Genomic DNA, 19,721 nt, shown 5'->3' on the forward strand with positions numbered 1-19,721 from the left:
CGTCCACACCAACCAAGTGTCACACCGGGTCCTCCGAACCCAGTCTGGCTCACTGGCCAAGCTCTCTGAGCAATCAGAAGGAGGCCCCAGCGTCCCTCCTTCCGAGGTTTAATCCTGTGGTGTTTACGGTATTGGAGGTGCCTTTAGTGAGGCACCTCATTGTTGGGCTACAAAAAGGATAGCTGTGCTCAAGAATGTAACGAGGAATGAGTTCAAACTTAATCTCATTTTAATCTGACTTCCAGCTGCGGGTACCAGGAACGTCACATTATGCCGTGCTGCCCGGCCTTCCGATAGGGGCACAGTACAACATTATAGTCGAAGCTCTGGACAGGAATGGGAAGCACGAAATTCTGCAGGATGTCATCACAGTCGGACATGCCTGTAAGTACCATTTTGTTGCAAACTCAACCAAATTTCCAAGTGTTACTGTGACACAGCAATCGTGATTGAGATGGGAAGACTCTTCTGCAGTTCAGTGGCATTGCACCATCTCTGCACCCTTTCCCCTCCCCTGCACCAATATACCCTCACCAGAACTGCCTCTCCTCCCCCAGCCAACATGTTCCCACCCCCCACCAACCCAGCCCTCTCCTCCTAACCAGAGCCTCTTCCCCTCCCCCAACCAAATACCCACCGTCCTCATCAGGATCACCTCCCCCGCCCCCCCCCCCCCACCCCAAACAAACGTGCACACACTCCCCTCACCATGGCCTCTTCCCCATTCCCAACCAAATCCCCTCATCACGTCTTCTCCTGTTCCCCCCCCCCAATTCACCCCTCACTGGGGCCTCTTCCCCATACCAAACCATCGCACCCGCCCCCCTGTTGCCATTTTCCATATTGCACTGTTCAACCCAGATGGGAAACTCCACTTAAGATCCATGGATCTCTTGTGCCGCATACACAGGACGTATGGGCAATTTGCCAGCGCTATTCTTCACCGGCGTCTGCAGTCGGCAAAATCGGCTGAGGCTTCCCCGGTGAGGGAGGCTGCCCTCTGATTTGTGATTTTCACTGGAAAAAATGGGCAGAGGAAATATCCAGAGGTCCTGTAACGAAAAGGCAATTTGCCCCGCTACCAACCAGTGTGCCTCAGTTTATAATCCATGAGCGAGACCCTAAAGCTCACAGAGAGGATCTACTGGATGGGGAAAATGGAGATGGCAGAAACTCTGAACAAATATTTTGTATCAGTCTTTACAATATTCCAACGGTGGATAGTCAAGGGGCTATAGGGGGGAGGAACTTAACACAATCACAATCACTAAAGAGGTGGTGCTCAGTAAGATAATGGGACTAAAGGCAGATAAATCCCCTGGATCTGATGGCTTGAATCCTAGGGTCTTAAGAGAAGTAGTGGCAGGGATTGTGGATGCATTGGTTGTAATTTACCAAAATTCCCTGGATTCTGGGGAGGTCCCAGCAAATTGGAAAACTGCAAATGTAACGCCTCTATTTAAAAAAGGAGGCAGACAAAAAGCAGGGAACTATAGACCAGTTAGCCTAACATCTGTGGTTGGGAAAATGTTGGAGTCCATTATTAAAGAAGCAGTAGCAGGACATTTGGAAAAGCAAAATTCAGTCAGGCAGAGTCAGCATGGATTTATGAAGGGGAAGTCATGTTTGACAAATTTGCTGCAGTTCTTTGAGGATGTAACGAACAGGGTGGATAAAGGGGAACCAGTGGATGTGGTGTATTTGGACTTCAGGAAGGCATTTGACAAGGTGCCACATAAAAGGTTATTGCACAAGATAAAAGTTCACGTGGTTGGGGGTAATATATTAGCATGGATAGAGGATTGGCTAACTAACAGAGAACAGAGAGTCGGGATAAATGGTTCATTCTCTGGTTGGCATCCAGTAACTAGTGGGGTGCTGCAGGGATCAGAGCTGGAATACCAACTATTTACAATCTATATTAACGAATTAGAAGAAGGGACTGAGTGTAACATAGCCAAGTTTGCTGACGATACAAAGATGGGAGGAAAAGCAATATGTGAGGACACAAAAAATCTGCAAAAGAACTTGGACAGGCTAAGTGAGTGGGCAAAAATTTGGCAGATGGAGTATAATGTTGGAAAGTGTGAGCACTTTGGGAGAAAAAAAATCAAAGAGCAAGTTATTATTTAAATGGAGAAAGATTGCAAAGTGCTGCAGTACAGCGGGACCTGGGGGTACTTGTGCATGAAACACAAAAGGATAGTATGCAGGTACAGCAAGTGATCAGGAGGCCAATGGTATCTTGGTCCTAAAGTGCTTCACAGGTGCATTATAAAACAAAATAGACACCGAACCACATGAGATATTAGGACAGGTGACCAAAAGCTTGGTCAAAGAAGTAGGTTTTAAGGAGCGTCTTAAAGGAGGAGAAAGAGATGGAAGGCGGAGAGGTCAAGGGAGGGAATTCCAGAGCTTAGGGCCTATATGGCTAAAGGCACGGCTGTCAATGGCCGAGCGATTAAAATGAGGGATGCCCGAGAGGCCAGAATTGGTGAAACGCAGAGTCCTTGGACGGTTGTGGGGCTGGAGGTGGTCTCAGAAATGGGGAGGCGGCGATGCTATGGAGGGATTTGAACACAAGGATGAGGATTTAAAATTTGAGGCCAACTGGCAGGAAGAGTTACTTTCTGCTGAAACCGTGGCTACTAACTCTAAGCAAATTCGTCAGGTTTACTCGAGATCTGCACATTGGGAGGTACTGGCAGGAGCAGGGCATTTAATCCAATATAAAGCAGTGTTGGATTCATTATAGAAACTGAGGAGGGAAAAGGGGCAGAGAAACACCAAGCCTAGCCTCTACCCTCTCTTCTTCTTCCAACGACTGTAGAGTTGGCCATTCAACGTGTACCAATTGCAAGTGTGTCAAGGGAGATGGCTAAATTCTGCCCAGTTGTCCTCTTCTATCCGCCCCACCCTCGCCAACACATACTGTCCAACCCCCTGCTTTATGGACACCGCTGTAAACTTAATAAATTGGTACCAGTTGTGTGCTTAGGGCAGCTCAGCATTGGTTCTGATTTAGCACTAGGGGGCAGAGGAGGGCAGAGATTCACACTAGTCATCATGCCTGTGCCCAGCGCGCCAGTATTCTTTCACTCGTTGGCTGTGGACTTATCCGAGCACCGATGGGAACTCGATGCACGTCTAACAGATCAGCTGTTGTAGCCAGTCCAATGGAACTAGGCTTACACAAGTGAACTTAGAACTGCACGTCTGGCACACTTTAGGGCATGAAGCCTAGGGCCTGGTCCATTTTCTGTGAGACAGTTGGTATAAAGGGGAAGCCAGCCTGGTTCTACACTGCCACTTCCTGTTCACACTTGCGTCTCTAAATATTGGTGTGGTTTCAAATTTGGATTGAGAAGAGTGTTCAAGAGGAGAGGAACAGCTGGGTGGAGGAGCACTTTTTCACACAAAGGATAGTGGAAATCTGGCATTGGAGCTTTCAAGACTGAGATCGATAGATTTTTCTTAAGTATGGTTATCAAGGGATATGGAGCAAAGGTGGGAAAATGGGAGTTGAGGTACAATTCAGCCGTGATCTAACTGAATGGCGGAGCAGGGTTGAGAGACTGAAATGGCCTTCTCTTGTTCCTATGGCTGTTCTACCCAGCTTATTATTCTTCTGCGTTACTGGGCTCAGCTTTAAGTGATGGCCACTGAACATTTGGGGCCCATAGTTAAACATCTCTTGCCACACACTTAAAATGGTGCCGATTGAACAGTGACCCTTCGAGTGGTATCACCTCAGAAGGACACTGAGGCAACTCTCTGCGTGGCAGGGTAAGAGCAGTCAGGCCATTTGCTTTGGCAACCGAACGCTGCCGGAAAAGTTATTTTTAATATTGGCTGCCCTCCGTGTGACTCAAGAGTTGGACCAGGCCTCAGGCCAAGGGCTGCGGCGAGGTTGGCCAACCTCGGGAGTCCGTGTTGTCTCCTTTAGATGAATCAGTGCTAAGATCACGGCCCTGTATGTGCTGTTACCCAGCCTGCTTCCATTCAATGAAGCTGACTGGAGCACACACTCAGTTCATGCGTGTTTCTTTGGAAGTCAAATATTTATAACTATGCAGTCTTGTTTACAGTGGTGCAGTCAGGTAGCTGACAGTAACGATCTTTAATTTGTCAGTCAATATGGATTAGCCCAGGGCAGATGGATAAACTAACCACACGAGTAATGGCAAGAGCTGGGGATGGGAGGATCTACATGGCCGGAGTATGAAAGATTGCCCTTGTGATTAGGAGTACTGTATATGCTCCTGTATCAGTCGATCTGCATATCAGAGCGTCCTGCCTCCAGAGAATTCATCACTCCCCTATGACAAAGCTTCTGTTCATTAAAATGCCTTACCTCATGTCAGCCGACAACCAAATGTACATCTGTGTTCTCTGTGTCAGCTGTGGCTCAGTGGGTAGCCCTTTCCCCTCTGAGTCAGCAGGTCGGGGGTTGAAGTCCCATTCCTTGGGCACAAAATCTAGGCTGACATTCCAGTGCAGTACCGAGGGAGCGCTGCACTGTTGGAGGTGCCATCTTTTGGAGAACCCGTTAAACCCAAGGCCCCACCTTCCTCTCAGGTGGACCTTAAAGATCCCATGGCACTATTTTGAAGAGCAGCAAGGGAGTATTCCCCGGTGCCTGGCCAATATTTATCCCTCAATCGACATCACTAAAAGAGGTCATCTGGTTATTAGCTCAAGGCTGCTTGTGGGATCTTGATGTGAGCAAATGGGCTGCCGCCTTTGCCTACACAAAATATTTTCAAAAAGTACTTCATTGGCTGTAAAGCCCTTTTGGACTACGTGAAAAGGTGCTATATAAACACAAGCTCGTTTGTTCATTCTTTTCACATCCCCACCAGTGTGTTCCTATCCACCTCTTCGGCACTTTTTTCCCTTAAATGGCAGCTCTCCCTCCTGCTGACTTTAAAGCTCGCACCACCCGAATCTACCTGGCAGATCCGCTGCCCCTGACATTACACTGAGCTCTGGCATTGGGAGGGAGAGATCGCAGTTAGTAGCTGGCTGCAGTTTGGGCTCAGTCTCGACAACAATTTGCATTTATATAGCACCTTGCACAACCTCAGAAGGTCCCAAAGAGTTTTGCAGCCAATTAAGTACTTTTTGAAATGTAGTCACTGTTGTAATGTAGGAAACATGGCAGCCAATTTGCGCACAGCAAGCTCCGACAAACTGCAATGTGATAATGACAAGATGATTTGTTTTGGGTTTGAGATAAATGTTGACCAAGTGGCCATGGAGAACTCTTCTTCGAAATAGTGCCACAGGATCTTTTACATCCATCTGAGAGCGCAGACTGGGTCTTGGTTTATATCTTAGCCAAAAGATCGCACCTCCGACAGTGCAGCACTCCTTCAGTAGTGAGCTGGAGTGTCAGCAAAGATTTTGTGCTCAAGTCTCTGGAGTGGGATTTGAACCCACAACCTTGTGACTCAGGCGCGAGCGCTCACCACTGAGCCACGGCTGACACTGTACGGCTATGGATTTGATTCCAAGGGTATGATCAAGGTCCAAATGTCGGTATCTTTCCAACTAATTGACCCCACTTTCTTTCTACATTGCAGCTACCGATGATACAAGCCGCCTGCCCATCTCTGACGACACCTGCTACGACTCCACCACAAGTTCCCACTACGTTGTTGGTCAGGAGTGGGAACGGTTGTCTGAGACTGGCTTCAAACTGTGGTGTAAATGCTTAGGCTATGGAAGTGGTCATTTCAGATGTGATTCATCTAGTGAGTAGTTTGTTGCGAATTGTCCAAACACCTCTTCCCTCCACCGCTCCCACCCCTCTCCCCTCCACCCCTCTCCTATTTCTTTCCACAAGTGTCCTTCGGCATGTTTGAGAGAAAATGTTTCTGTATAAAGCACTGAAATGAACAAACATGGACGGGGTGCATCGGCCTGGCCCTTCCTCCTCCCAAGGCCAATGCAAGCTTTCACACCCTGCGGGGTCACATGACTGGAGATGACCACTTGACATGCGATCTTAGTGGTCACATGGGAATTGCCTTGCTTCTGCAGCTCGACCAGACTAGGAAATCGGAACTTTGGCCGAAAGCCAAGTGTCAATAACGGTCGGAATGATCAGAGGGCAGTTAATGCGCACACATGGAGGGACTGGTTTCTCACGATTCTGAGGGAGTATACTGAAAACCATGGTAAAGGATATGTTGCCTTGTGTAGTGATCAAAGGGGAAACACATCTCTTTAGTTGTCATTGAGCCACTAATCTTGCAGTTGGCTGACTGTGAACAGTCAAATGTTTTTAGTCACATTTAAGACTTGTGTAACCCAGTGAGTTGGTCAAAAGATGAATGCAAAAGGAAGGTACCGTATAAATTCAAGGTAAAACGATTGTAAAGTGTATCGGTATTTGCTTATGTTAAGTTTGATTCAATGCTTAGAGCACCATCAGTAACCACTGCTTTCACCTTTCCGCTCCCCCCCCTGTCCAGAATGGTGCCACGATAATGGCATGAACTACAGAGTTGGCGAGAAATGGAACCGTCGCAGTGAGAACGGCCAAATGATCAGCTGTACTTGTCTGGGCAATGGAAAGGGAGAATATAAATGTGAACCGCGTAAGTTGGTTATCTTCAAAAACCAACAGATTGTCGCCTCCAAAAGCCAGCGAAATGCCAACATTGTTCTACGCACTTTTTAAAATCCAGCTTTCCACTCACCTCACCCTTGACAGGCAGCCATTCAGCTCCTCACCGACAGGGGGAAATAATTCGTCACACGTAGGCCTAGATAGGCCAAGCTCAGCAGGGTGTTCTGCCTTAGAGAGCATCTGAGACCAAGTCCAATCCCGTCCTCACTGTGACAGGGGAACTCCACGTAATATCCACAGTGGAACAGGAGGCCATCCAGCTTCTCTGGCCATTCAATGAGATCATGGCTGATCTGTGTCTTAACTGCCCACCTCGGTTCCATATCCCGCAATACCCTTACCTAACACAAACATGGTTGGTCAAATATTTGTATTCGGGCCAATCAGGATTGACTTGTAGCTCAAAAATGGAGGCCAGCAGTCCAAGGTAGACTGCCCACCATCCTGCTGGTCATCATGTCCTTCCTCAACAGTTATCTTTCCTATACAAGTTACTGATTAGTACTTGAAAAAAGTGGGGAAGCCAGGCCAATTCCCTGAACCCGTCACCCTCCATCAGCTTAATAACACCAGCACCTTGGCTGAGATCAGCAATCTCAGCCCGTGATAGCCTATAACCAAACCTCCAAGGTATCTCGAGATTTTAATCACTCGCTGCCTAGATCCCAAGCTCTGGAATTCTCTCTCTCTAAACCTCTCCATCTCTAAGTCGCTCCTTAAAAGCTATCTCTTTGATCTAGCTTTGGTCACCTGTCCTAGAATCTCGCGGCTGGCTTAGTGTCACATTTTATTTGCTAACATTCCTGTGAAGCGCCTGGAGACGTTTTAAAGGCGCCATATAAACTACTACTTTGGGTGTAAAGCGCTTTGAGATATCCGGTGGGCATGAAAGGCGCTATATAAATCCAAGTCTTTATATAAATGCAAGTTATTGTTGCACAGTCCGTGATTTCAGATAATTTCTTAATGTCAGTGACTAGATAAACAGGTGTGGCAAACAAAAACATTTCTAACACTTTGTGAAATGTTGGTCATAGATTATGCTAACAGAGTGTCCATTTCACGTGCAGATGAAGCCTCTTGCTTTGACGAGGGGAACATGTACAACATCGGAGAACAGTGGCAGAAGGAGTATCTTGGTGCCATCTGTACCTGCACCTGCTTGGGAGGACAACAGGTACATTGATGGGACTTTTGTTGAATGTCTTAACCAATTTAGAGTTTAGCATTAAGAACATGAGTGAGATACTTAGCCAAGCAAGAGACGTTCTCTCCCCAGTAACCACCAAGGGTCTGTGTTGAAAGTCATATGGGCAAACAAGACCGATCTTGATGCTAACGGGCATGAATTGGTCAACAACGCCCCTCACACCACAAATAATGAATATTTTTGTAAACTAGTACCCGTAACATCTCACTGATTCTAAATCGGTTTACTCCAGCCAATTACAAAGGCATGTTTCTGAATGAACGCTGCCAGTCTGGGGGTCACAATTCAACTCTAGTCAGCAGCACATTCTTGGAGCGGGGGCGGGGCAGGGGAGAAAGAGGGAAGGGTGCAGTTTTCTGACCACGAATCGAAGATGTTGGCTACTGTCGACATGCGAGGAGACCCCTCACCAATGGCACACACAATGGGAAAAATATTCCTTTGTGTTCTTAGGATTGTCTTAATTCCCACCATCTAAAGGGCTGCAGCAGCAAATTTGAAAGTGAACACCACCTGGCACAGCCCCAATCACTTGAAAATTGCACTAGATCCCATTCACCCCCCGCCGCTGATCTACATTGGTTCCCGCTCCGGCCTTGATTTTAAAATTCTCATCCTAATGTTCCGTCTAGGCCTTGCTTCTTCCAATTTCTGTAATCTCCTCCAGCCCAACAACCTGCCGAGATCTCTGCGCTCATCCAATTCTGGCAACTTGTTTCATCGCTCTACCTTGGTGGCCGTGCCTTCAGCTACCGAGCCCCGAAGCGCTGGAATTCCCTCCCTAACGTCTCTCCTCCTTTTAAGACACTTTTTAAAATCTATCGCTTGACCAAGCTTTTTGGTCACCTGTCCCAATATCTCTATGTAGCTCGGTGTAAAGAACCTTGGGACGCCAAAGGCACTATATAAATGCGTTACTGTTGTTTCAATAATCGATTGATTCTTTGTTACAGGGCTGGCGCTGCAAGAACTGCCGAAGACCTGGCCTTGACCCCCCGATAGACGGAACCAATTCGCACTCATCCGAGACATCCAGCCACACATCCCAGCACACGTTGACGAGATACGGAACAAGAGTGAGTATAAATCCAGTTAGTGCACTGTGGGGGAGGGAGGGTGGCTTCTCCTTATAAACTAAAATGTAAGCACATTAATCAGTGTTCACATCTGTGTTGGCATGGAGAATGTGTTGGCGTTTGTTTACATTCAGGTTGCGGTGGTGTAGTGATTGTGTTACTGGAAAAATGAGCCAGAGGCCTAGACTAATAATCCAGAATGCGCAAGTTCAGAAAACCCCTGGAAATAAAAAGTGACCATCAATAAAAGTGACCACAAAGCTTGTCAGATTGTTGTAAAAACCCAATTGGTTCAACTAATGTCCCTTTGGGGAAGGAAATCTGCTGTCCTTACCCGGTCTGGCTTATATGTGACTCCAATCCCACCATCAACGCGATTGACTCTTAACTGCCCTCTTACGTGGCCTAGCAAGCTATCAAGCCGCTACTAGCGTATCAAGGCGGCACATCACCACCTTCTCAAGCAACTAGGAATGGGCAATAAATGCTAGTATTGACAGAGATGCCCTCACCCTGAGAATTATGTTTTATGAAATGTAGAGAAAGCGGGGAGTCTTGGCCTCTGGGCCAATAAACCGATCAGTAATAAATTGGGATAGTAAATCCCAGAGAATACGAGGGTGGTGGTAATTGAACACCAGACTACAACTATTTTGTTGTTCCCCAGCTGCTGTGGTGGGATTTGAACTTGTGTCTCCGGTCATTAGTCCAGATCTCTGGATTACTAGTCCAGTGACATAATGACTATGCTACCCTGCAACCATAGCATATTGTAAACAGGTGGCATTAGCAAGGTCCTGGTCTGAAACTCCCCATACAGTCTACTGACCAATAGTAAAACAATTGCAAGTCAAGTTGCCATAACACACTAGAAATTTCAGTTCATAATATGCTGAAGCTGTCTGTTCCAATCCCATTTCCATCTCTTTCCCTGTAGCCCTGACTTTTTCACCGTCAAATTGCCTTTTCTTCAGCAGCCAAGCTGGTGATGCAATTCGCCCTCTGATAATTCCACGTGCTAAAAATGTCTTCCCCCCCCCCACCCCCTGTATGCTTCCAGTATTAGAGTGCTCAGTGTGTAGCATTCTCATGCTGAGTCGGAAGGCTGTAGCCCATCAAGAGACTTGAGCATACAGGCTAGGTTGATGTGCGATTGCTACACAATCGGAGGGGCTATCTTTCCAAAGAGATGTTAATCCAAGGACCAGTCTGGGGGGATGAAGAGATCACCCAGGGAAGAGCAGGGGAGTTCCAGTGTCCTGGCCATTATTTATCTATCAGCTGGGTCTTTTCTGAGGCAGACCTACTCCAAAGTCCGGCTCTAGGCCGGTCTGATTCCCGGATATCTGTCGAGGCAATTTTCCCAGATGAAACTCTAGCTTAAATGCACGTCAGTTCTAGTGTTGCAAGCCTTTCTAACGATATGCGTTCCCTCCCTCCCCCACCCCCCCACAGTACGTACATTGCCCGGTGGAATGTGGAGTCCCGAGGGATTTGCTGGCCGACTCCTACCAGCTAGAGTAAGGTGGAAAGAGCAAAGCTGCAAGCGATGGATACTTTGAAAAGTGACGGAGCTCCCGGGATTGTGCGTGTCTAGCGCGCGCGGCTACATTCTTCCAGCTTCAGCACCACACTCACAGCCTCTCTGCTTCCTTCACCCGCACAGTCAATCAGTGTCTGCCACGGAAAGCCGATGGCAACTAAAGACTTCTTTCCCAGATGCAATGGGGCAACTTGAAACCACCCCCCCCTCCCCTCTTTACAGGACCAAGCCCTTTCCTCACTCCCCTTATCGTAACCTACACAATAAAGAGTTAAATGAACGACAAAGCTACTTAATTAATAAAATGCACACCCTTCTACTTCTACAAATGCTGCAGGACCCTCCCGAGTGTCTAGTGATCAATGTTGTAATTGTGTAACTGTACGAGCTGTTATTTATCGAAACCTTTTTCCCCTCCCCCTAATGCAGTGTTATTCTATCTTAAACTTTTATACTGTCAACATAAACAAGGATGCAATTGGCGCCATAAGACATTATTTTGTTTGTTGGTATATTTTTCATGATCGGTGACTGTTTATAGGCACCAGTGCTTTTCTAATCATGGACAGACAATCCTCCTTTTAATAAAACTTTTAAACGAAAAAAACCTGTGTTTTCTTCGCCCACCCCAGGCACGTTACACACAGGCCTCTCGAACGGGCTCATGGACTGATTTGATGTGTGTTTGAACCCGGAGTTGAATGCACTGCTTGAAAGGGAGCAGATTCATAACTTTCGAAAGGGAAATGACATTGAATGTACAGCACAGAAACAGGCCATTCAACCCACCTGCTCTGTACTGATGTTTATGCTCCACACGAGCCTCCTCTCACCCTACTTCATCTCACCCCATCAACATATCCTTCTATTCCTTTTTCCCTTGTGTTTATCTAGATTCCCCTCAAGTGCATCTATGATATTCACCCCAACCACGCTTTGTGGCAGCGAATTCCACATTCTCACCACTCTCTGGGTAACAAAGTTTCTCCTAAATTTATTAGTGACTATCTGATGTTGATGGGCCCTAGTTTCGGCTAGCCAGAAAGAGTAAGGGACTGGGACTAATTGGGAGTGCTCTTTCAAAAGCCGGCAGGGGCACGATTTCTGTGCTGTGTCATTCTGTAATTCTGATTTTGACTTCGGTAGAAAGTACAAACAGGTAGGACATAAGAAAAAGGAGTAGGCCTTTTGGCCCCCAAGCCTATTCTGGCATTCAATGAGACTATGGCTGATCTACCTCAAGTCCACTTTCCAGCACTGTCCCCATATCCAAATATCTATTGATCTGTCTTCAATATACTCAATGACTGAGCATCCTCTGGGGTAGAGAATTCCAAAGATTGAAGAAGTTTCTACTCATCTCAGTCCTAAATGGCCGACCCCTTATTCAGACAGTGACCCCTGGTTCGAGACATCCTCCCTATATCTACCCTGTCGAGCCCTGTAAGAATTGTGTATGCATTTTGTAGGGTTTGGTCTAAAGACGCCTGTGATGTATTTAACCTTACACATCCTTGCCCCATGGAGGAGGTTTTGCTGGTGACGTGATATTGGCAGACTTGACACCTCCGCCCATTGGTGATTGTGATCCTGTGTCGCCAATCCCATTTTCTCCTGTTCCTGAATGCGGGGGGAGGGGCACCAGGTTCATGCACACAGCCCACCAACTCTTTCAATACCGCTCCCGAGTGGCCATTCAGCGGCTGTGAATGTCAGCAGACTACCACAGAGAGCATCATCACAATGCCCAATTCTGTTCACACCCCATGAATGAGACTTGTGATGATCAGACTCCTTCATTGCCAAATATCAGCCCCACGCCCACATCCACTGATTAACTCCCGGTTCCCACAGTAACCTACGACTCACTTCCGGCCTGTACGTATTTATTTGTAAACCAACACAAGTGACATTGCTCCGAGCGGTTTTAAATTGTGGAAAAGGTCGCCGCTACTTCTGAACGGTTTACTTTCTGAAGTCGATCGTGGTCCCATTTCTGCCATCAGTACAACACCGGACGCAGTTTCCATCTTTAACACCTGGTTACTGTCGCTGTGGCTCGACCCGGGAGTGGGCGACGCAGGGCAGGGCTCCTAGTGGTGGAAGAGTCGCAGGTTGGTATGGAACAGGGTTATACCCAGCTGCTCACATGCGTCAACCACCACCCCATCAGCTGCTGATCCAGACGGGGCAGCGATGAAATCTACTCCGCTCTGTGGGGGGGGGGGTAAAGAGAAAGAAAAGATGAATTAATATGCATTGTTTATTAGGCCCCATTTAGCGTACCATGTTCAGTTCTGGGCACTGCGCTTGGAAGAGGTGCAGGGCTAAAAGGGTTAAATTATGAGGGGGTCGCATAGACTAGGCTTGTATTTCATTGAGTATAGAAGATTAAGGGGTGATATAATTGAGATTAAAGGAGTCGATAGGACAGAGAGAGATAAATTATGTCCTCTGGCGAGGGAGTCCAGAACAAGGGAGCATAACTTTAAAATTAGAGCTAGGCCGTTCAGGGGTGATGTCAGGAAGCACTTCTTCACACAAAGGGTGGTGGAAATCTGGAACACTCTCCCAAAAAACTGTTGAGGCTGAGAGTCAGCTGAAAATGTCAAAACTGAGATATTTATTTGTTAGGCAAGCGTTTTAAGGGATAGGGAACCAAGGCAGGTAAATGGAGTTGAGACACGGATCAGCCATGATCTAATTGAATGGTGAAACTGGCTCAAGGGGGCAAATGGCCTCCTGTTCTTATTTGATCGTCATGCCATGTGTCCCATACATCCAGTGGGCAGACAGCACAAAATGGCCATTGTTTGTCGATCTTGTGGTTTCCTAGAAAGCAGTCACTATACTTCTAAGCAATTAATCGCATGTAAAGAACTTTGAAATGTGGTGCATAAATGCCAATGTTTCTGTTCTCAAAAGGGAAACTTGTATTTTAAGACAAATTATGGTCATTTGTTTTGTCACAACAAGGTGTCACACAGGCCTACCCAATTTATAAAGCACTGACAGACCGATGGAAGAATTTACAGGCCCATTTTGGACATTTTAGGTCTAGGCCTTGGATCAGACAGCTCCCCGCATTAATAGTTAACAAGCAGAAACATGGAAATAAAACTTGATTTTTCACTGGATATAGTTGAAACCAACTTGGTCTTTGATACACAAGAGTGTGGACAATTATTACATTTTTACACTGTACATTAATGATTTAGACGAGGCGATTAAATGTAGTATCTCCAAATTTGCGGATGACACTAAGTTGGGTGGCAATGTGAGCTGCGAGGAGGATGCTATGAGGCTGCAGAGTGACTTGAATAGGTTAGGTGAGTGGGCAAATGCATGGCAGATGAAGTATAATGTGGATAAATGTGAGGTTATTCACTTTGGTGGTAAAAACAGAGAGACAGACTATTATCTGAATGGTGACAGATTAGGAAAAGGGGAGGTGCAACGAGACCTGGGTGTCATGGTACATCAGTCATTGAAGGTTGGCATGCAGGTACAGCAGGCAGTTAAGAAAGCAAACGGCATGTTGGCCTTCATAGTGAGGGGATTTGAGTACAAGGGCAGGGAGGTGTTACTACAGTTGTACAGGGCCTTGGTGAGGCCACACCTGGAGTATTGTGTACACTTTTGGTCTCCCAACTTGAGGAAGGACATTCTTGCTATTGAGGGAGTGCAGCGAAGGTTCACCAGACTGATTCCCGGGATGGTGGGACTGACCTATCAAGAAAGACTGGATCAACTGGGCTTGTATTCACTGGAGTTCAGAAGAATGAGAGGGGATCTCATAGAAACGTTTAAAATTCTGACGGGTTTAGACAGGTTAGATGCAGGAAGAATGTTCCCAATGTTGGGGAAGTCCAGAACCAGGGGTCACAGTCTAAGGATAAGGGGTAAGCCATTTAGGACCGAGATGAGGAGAAACTTCTTCACCCAGAGAGTGGTGAACCTGTGGAATTCTCTACCACAGAAAGTTGTTGATGCCAATTCACTAAATATATTCAAAAAGGAGTTAGATGTAGTCCTTACTACTAGGGGGATCAAGAGGTATGGCGAGAAAGCAGGAATGGGGTACTGAAGTTGCATGTTCAGCCATGAACTCATTGAATGGCGGTGCAGGCTCGAAGGGCCGAATGTCCTACTCCTGCACCTATTTTCTATGTTTCTAAATCATTTGGAATGATTAAAGGCTAAAAAGTAACAATAAGCTGCAGAAATATCAGCACAGGCGGCCCAGTCAGCACATTGTGTCTGTTCTGCATCAATGCGGACTAGTCTAATGTGGCCTTCCTGCCATTTCCCTCCTGGATTCCCTCAGCTTCAACAGCCATTTAGGAAAATGTTTGCCAAATCCCAATAGCCCACTGACTGGAAACATTTCTTCTCCCCTCTCCCATCATGGTTCCAGCACCAACTCTCACCTCATTTCAAATTTGACAGTCTTTCACTAGTCACTCTGATACATTCCTCTTCAAGCCCCTTTAACCTTCTCTGCTCTTAATGCTACAACACTATTCCTTCCAATCTCTTAGTGCAACTGTACCATCTCATCTCTGATAACATCCCAAGTAAATCTACAATGCATCTTTTCTGAGTCCAGGATTCTCTCCACAATAGATCGGCCAAAACCCCCAACTGTTGCTTGACCAACATCTTGTGCCAATGCATCACATGTTCATTGTCCTGAGCCCGTGGATGAAACAAATCCTTTGGACAAGGGACTGGAGTCTGACCAGCGTCCACTGTGCTGCACCTCTGAGGGAAGGGGAGACGAGGTGAAGAAAATTGGCATTGTGTTCTTAAAAAAACCTGCAATTTCAATAATCAGATGCAAATCTTTGCAGATGCGGGTTTATTCAGTTCATTATTCTACAGTTTACTTCATCACTATCCTCCAAAGACCGATCTTAAAATGAGGCATAAAAATGGTCAGGTTTCCTGCGATCCAGATATTAGTAAACCTCAGCCAACAAACGCCTTCCGGCAGTTACTGCGTGTTCGTCCCCTTTTCTCTCCTGGTTCCTCCGAAGGTACTGAGGTGCAGTAACCCTGGCTGCTGGTGACCCTCCAGCACCTTGACCCAGGGGCTTTCTTGATGTATGGATCTGAACAGTGAATGTTGGCAGGTTATCAGCAGTGGGTCCAATCCTGGACACACTGGGATCCACAGGAATTCGCACCCAATTAATTTCCGTTTCACTCCAGTTTCTCCCCTCCAACTCCCCCGACTGCCTCGGGCTACTGTGGAACCCCAAGTGTACTCGAGGCTCCTCATGTGCCAGTGAGGCCGTCCCAATGTATTCAGTCAAGTTTAATGAGGCCAACCTAACGCGTGCACGTACTTTCCTGGGACACTGAGGGCGAGTATTGGACCCCCACCGGCTGCTCAAGACCAACCACCTCAGCACTGGCCCGAGCCTGGTGCCTGCCAGGTTGCACACATTACGTGCCCCCACCCCGCCCCCCCCACATTTTCCTACGTTTAAAATCGCGCGAGAACACGAGCTATGGACAAGCGCTCGCGGGCAACACTGACCTTCTTGGCTCGCTCGACGTTGTCACGGAACGGGAAGAAAGCGTCGGAGCTCAGAGCAACGGCGCTCAGTTGGGAGATCCAGTTCCTGCGCTCGGTGTCCGACAGAAGCTCAGGGATCTCCTCAAACATCTCCCACCACTTGGGCAGATCTTCGTCCTAACGGGTCAGCAAGCAAACGCCGAATCATCTCCTGGCTACCCAATAGCAGCGAGCTCCTCAAACAAACAGACGTGCAGAAAACGGCGTCTCAGATGTGTCAGCCATGGCTCAGTGGATAGCACTCGTGCCACCGAGTTAGAGGGTTATGGGTTCAAGTCCCATTCCAGACACAAAATCTAGGGCGACACTCCAGTGCAGTACTGAGGGAGTGCGGGCGGCACTGTCGGAGGTGCCGTATTTCGGATGTTAAATTGAGGCCCTGTCTGATCTCTCAGGTGGATGTGAACGAACCCATGGCACTATTTTGAAGAAGAGCAGGGGAGTTCTCTCCGGTGTCCTGACCAATATTTATTCCGCAACCAACATTGCTAAAACAGATTGTCTGGTCATTATCACGTTGTTGTTTGTGGGAGCTTGCTGTGTGCAAATTGTCTGCCATGTTTCCTATGTTACAACAGTGACTACACTTCAAAAAGTACTTCATTGGCTGTAAAGCGCTTTGGGACCAAGGTTGTGAAAGGCGCTATATAAATGCAAATCTTTCTTACTCAGAGGATACAAAAACACAACGCTTGTTGTTTTCTAAACATAAACCTACTGGCAAAAAGGCAATATTCGAAAAAAAAGCTGCATTTTCATACAGAGCAATCAAGTCTTATGGTTGTGCCCTCGTCTCGATATTAACTAGGCCGAGGTACGAGAACTTCAGAGGCCTTCAAGCAGGATAAGACTCTCGCCGAAGTAGGTGTGCCTCCCATCAGTGGAGCAACGCAATCATCAGCACCCCCGCCCCACCACAGTGACCCAGGGTCAGCGCAGACACCGCGTTTACCTCCATCGTTCCGCCAATGTATTGATCGATGGCGTTGGAGATCTCGGCCCGCTTGGTGCCCGCTTTAAACTTCATGGCCAGCACCTTGGGGTGGTGCCGGAGCCACCAGTGATCGGTCTTGTCGCCAGCCAATCGGGTGCAGTGAATGCGGGACTGCTGGCCTGCACCGATGCCAACCACCTGGGGAAAGCAGCCAAGGGTACAACCATGAGAACCCGGCGCCAACACAAACCAGCTCCAGACTGCAGACAGATGCTGTTCCACGCATCTCACCCCACATCCTCCTGTCCCAAAGGTGCAGACTTGTGCTCCACGGGCAGTTAGAGCCCAACGGTACAGCACCCAAAGGGCTCTTTCTTCACATACACCACATGTCAGCTAATGGGCAATGGGAGGCATTGAGCCATGCCAGTGATGGGCACCGGACAGGAATCAGAATCAGGATGAGGGTTACAGAAGATGACTCGCTCCCCCTCTCTCATTCTTCCGAGGCTGCAAATATTCTGTGCCCTTTAGTGCCGGCTGGGCACAGGAGGACAATCAGCCCCCAGAACCACAACCGTGGCTGGCTTGGGAAGACCATCTGGAACGGAGCTCTGGAGTTCAATGTAGGAGATGAGAGATCATGGCGGAGAAAAGTGCCGCTGCAGATTCAAACACGGACTGGCGGGACTTTTTGTGGCTAGACACAGAGGCCTTGATTTTAACTGGGGGCCATTCAGGCTGAGACAGGTTTGGGGGGGATCTCAATGCAAGGCCCACCCTAGCCATTTTAACCCACAGGCCCCATTCAAGTGCCAGCATTGGCTCAATTGGTTGCACTCTCCCCTCAAGAGTCAGAAGGTCATGGGTTCCAGCCCTGAGGCCTAGTTTTATGTCCTTTGCCCCCACCCCCGCAGATCATTCCACACCCCTCCTCCCACAACAGTCCACCCAATATTGGAACTGGAGGTGTGGAGAGCAGAGGCCACAAATCAGTGTGTTGCCACTCTGGTCTCCCTCCAAAGCTCAACAGCAGTGATAACCGGGATTTATACAACGGGTTCCCCACACGACAGAAGTCGCATCGCACTTTACAACGAGGAGGGGGAATTGGCAACAGGAAGACGAATAGAGAAGCTGGGGTAGGGAAGCAATGGGAAGGGTTTTGGAAAACAAGGAGGTGGGAAGGTGCAAGGGTCTGGGCAGGAGGCTCCTGCGGGCTGGAGTGGACAACCGGCTGCAGAGTGAGCAAGGGGCGAGGAGACGGCCAGCTTCAGGGACATCAGGAGAGGGAAAGGCAGAGTGGGATCAGAAAACAGGATGTAAATTCTGAAATCAACATAATGGGGGGAGGGTGAAGGTGTTGGGGAGGGGAGGGTGAAGGTGTTGGGGAGGGGAGGGTGAAGGTGTTGGGGAGGGGAGGGGGAAGGTGTTGGGGAGGGGAGGGGGAAGGTGTTGGGGAGGGGAGGGGGAAGGTGTTGGGGAGGGGAGGGGGAAGGTGTTGGGGAGGGGAGGGGGAAGGTGTTGGGGAGGGGAGGGGGAAGGTGTTGGGGAGGGGAGGGGGAAGGTGTTGGGGAGGGGAGGGGGAAGGTGTTGGGGAGGGGAGGGGGAAGGTGTTGGGGAGGGGAGGGGGAAGGTGTTGGGGAGGGGAGGGGGAAGGTGTTGGGGAGGGGAGGGGGAAGGTGTTGGGGAGGGGAGGGGGAAGGTGTTGGGGAGGGGAGGGGGAAGGTGTTGGGGAGGGGAGGGGGAAGGTGTTGGGGAGGGGAGGGGGAAGGTGTTGGGGAGGGGAGGGGGAAGGTGTTGGGGAGGGGAGGGGGAAGGTGTTGGGGAGGGGAGGGGGAAGGTGTTGGGGAGGGGAGGGGGAAGGTGTTGGGGAGGGGAGGGGGAAGGTGTTGGGGAGGGGAGGGGGAAGGTGTTGGGGAGGGGAGGGGGAAGGTGTTGGGGAGGGGAGGGGGAAGGTGTTGGGGAGGGGAGGGGGAAGGTGTTGGGGAGGGGAGGGGGAAGGTGTTGGGGAGGGGAGGGGGAAGGTGTTGGGGAGGGGAGGGGGAAGGTGTTGGGGAGGGGAGGGGGAAGGTGTTGGGGAGGGGAGGGGGAAGGTGTTGGGGAGGGGAAGGGGAAGGTGTTGGGGAGGGGAGGGGGAAGGTGTTGGGGAGGGGAGGGGGAAGGTGTTGGGGGGGGGAGGGGGAAGGTGTTGGGGGGGGAGGGGGAAGGTGTTGGGGGGGGGGAGGGGGAAGGTGTTGGGGGGGGGAAGGGGGAAGGTGTTGGGGGGGGGGAGGGGGAAGGTGTTGGGGGGGGGGAGGGGGAAGGTGTTGGGGGGGGGGGAGGGGGAAGGTGTTGGGGGGGGGGGGAGGGGGAAGGTGTTGGGGGGGGGGGGAGGGGGAAGGTGTTGGGGGGGGGGGGGGGAAGGTGTTGGGGGGGGGGAGGGGGAAGGTGTTGGGGGGGGGGGAGGGGGAAGGTGTTGGGGGGGGGGGGGGGGGGGAAGGGGGAAGGTGTTGGGGGGGGGGGGGGGGTGGAGGGATGACGGGGGGGTGGAGGGACTTGGTGAGGGCTGTGTCGGTTTGGATGAGTTAAAGCTTGTAGGAAGTTTGAAGCCAGCCAGCAGGGCACTGGAGATGTCAATGCCCGAGGTGATGACCGAGGGACTGGGCAGCAGGAAGGGAGGCAGGCATCGTGACTGAAGTCACTGCGGAGAAGCTCAGAGGTGAAGCCTGCTCGCCGACAAAATCCCTTCAATAGT

At 49.3% G+C, this 19,721-nt stretch overlaps 2 protein-coding genes across 5 annotated transcripts in view; one reads left to right on the forward strand and one right to left on the reverse strand.

Moving 5' to 3' along the window:
- LOC139260078 (fibronectin-like) overlaps positions 1–11,073 on the forward strand; it is a 107,024-nt gene extending 95,951 nt beyond the window's left edge. For all 4 annotated transcript variants that reach the window (XM_070876210.1, XM_070876212.1, XM_070876213.1 and 1 more), the window contains 6 exons: positions 246–384; positions 5,586–5,756; positions 6,480–6,605; positions 7,708–7,814; positions 8,801–8,923; positions 10,379–11,073. In XM_070876210.1, the coding sequence (XP_070732311.1) occupies positions 246–384; positions 5,586–5,756; positions 6,480–6,605; positions 7,708–7,814; positions 8,801–8,923; positions 10,379–10,447 (735 nt within the window). In that variant the 3' untranslated portion in view covers positions 10,448–11,073. The remainder of the gene's footprint in view (positions 1–245; positions 385–5,585; positions 5,757–6,479; positions 6,606–7,707; positions 7,815–8,800; positions 8,924–10,378) is intronic.
- Positions 11,074–12,335: 1,262 nt separating this feature from the next.
- The window catches only part of atic (5-aminoimidazole-4-carboxamide ribonucleotide formyltransferase/IMP cyclohydrolase), a 60,334-nt gene continuing 52,948 nt past the window's right edge, over positions 12,336–19,721 (reverse strand). Inside the window, exons 14-16 of the mRNA XM_070874912.1 lie at positions 17,003–17,182; positions 16,012–16,167; positions 12,336–12,679 (exon numbers count right to left, since the gene is read on the reverse strand). Coding sequence (XP_070731013.1) covers positions 12,560–12,679; positions 16,012–16,167; positions 17,003–17,182 — 456 coding nt within the window. The 3' untranslated portion in view covers positions 12,336–12,559. The remainder of the gene's footprint in view (positions 12,680–16,011; positions 16,168–17,002; positions 17,183–19,721) is intronic.

Source organism: Pristiophorus japonicus, chromosome 3 (assembly GCF_044704955.1).
Source record: "Pristiophorus japonicus isolate sPriJap1 chromosome 3, sPriJap1.hap1, whole genome shotgun sequence".
Classification (NCBI taxonomy): Eukaryota; Metazoa; Chordata; class Chondrichthyes; family Pristiophoridae; genus Pristiophorus; species Pristiophorus japonicus.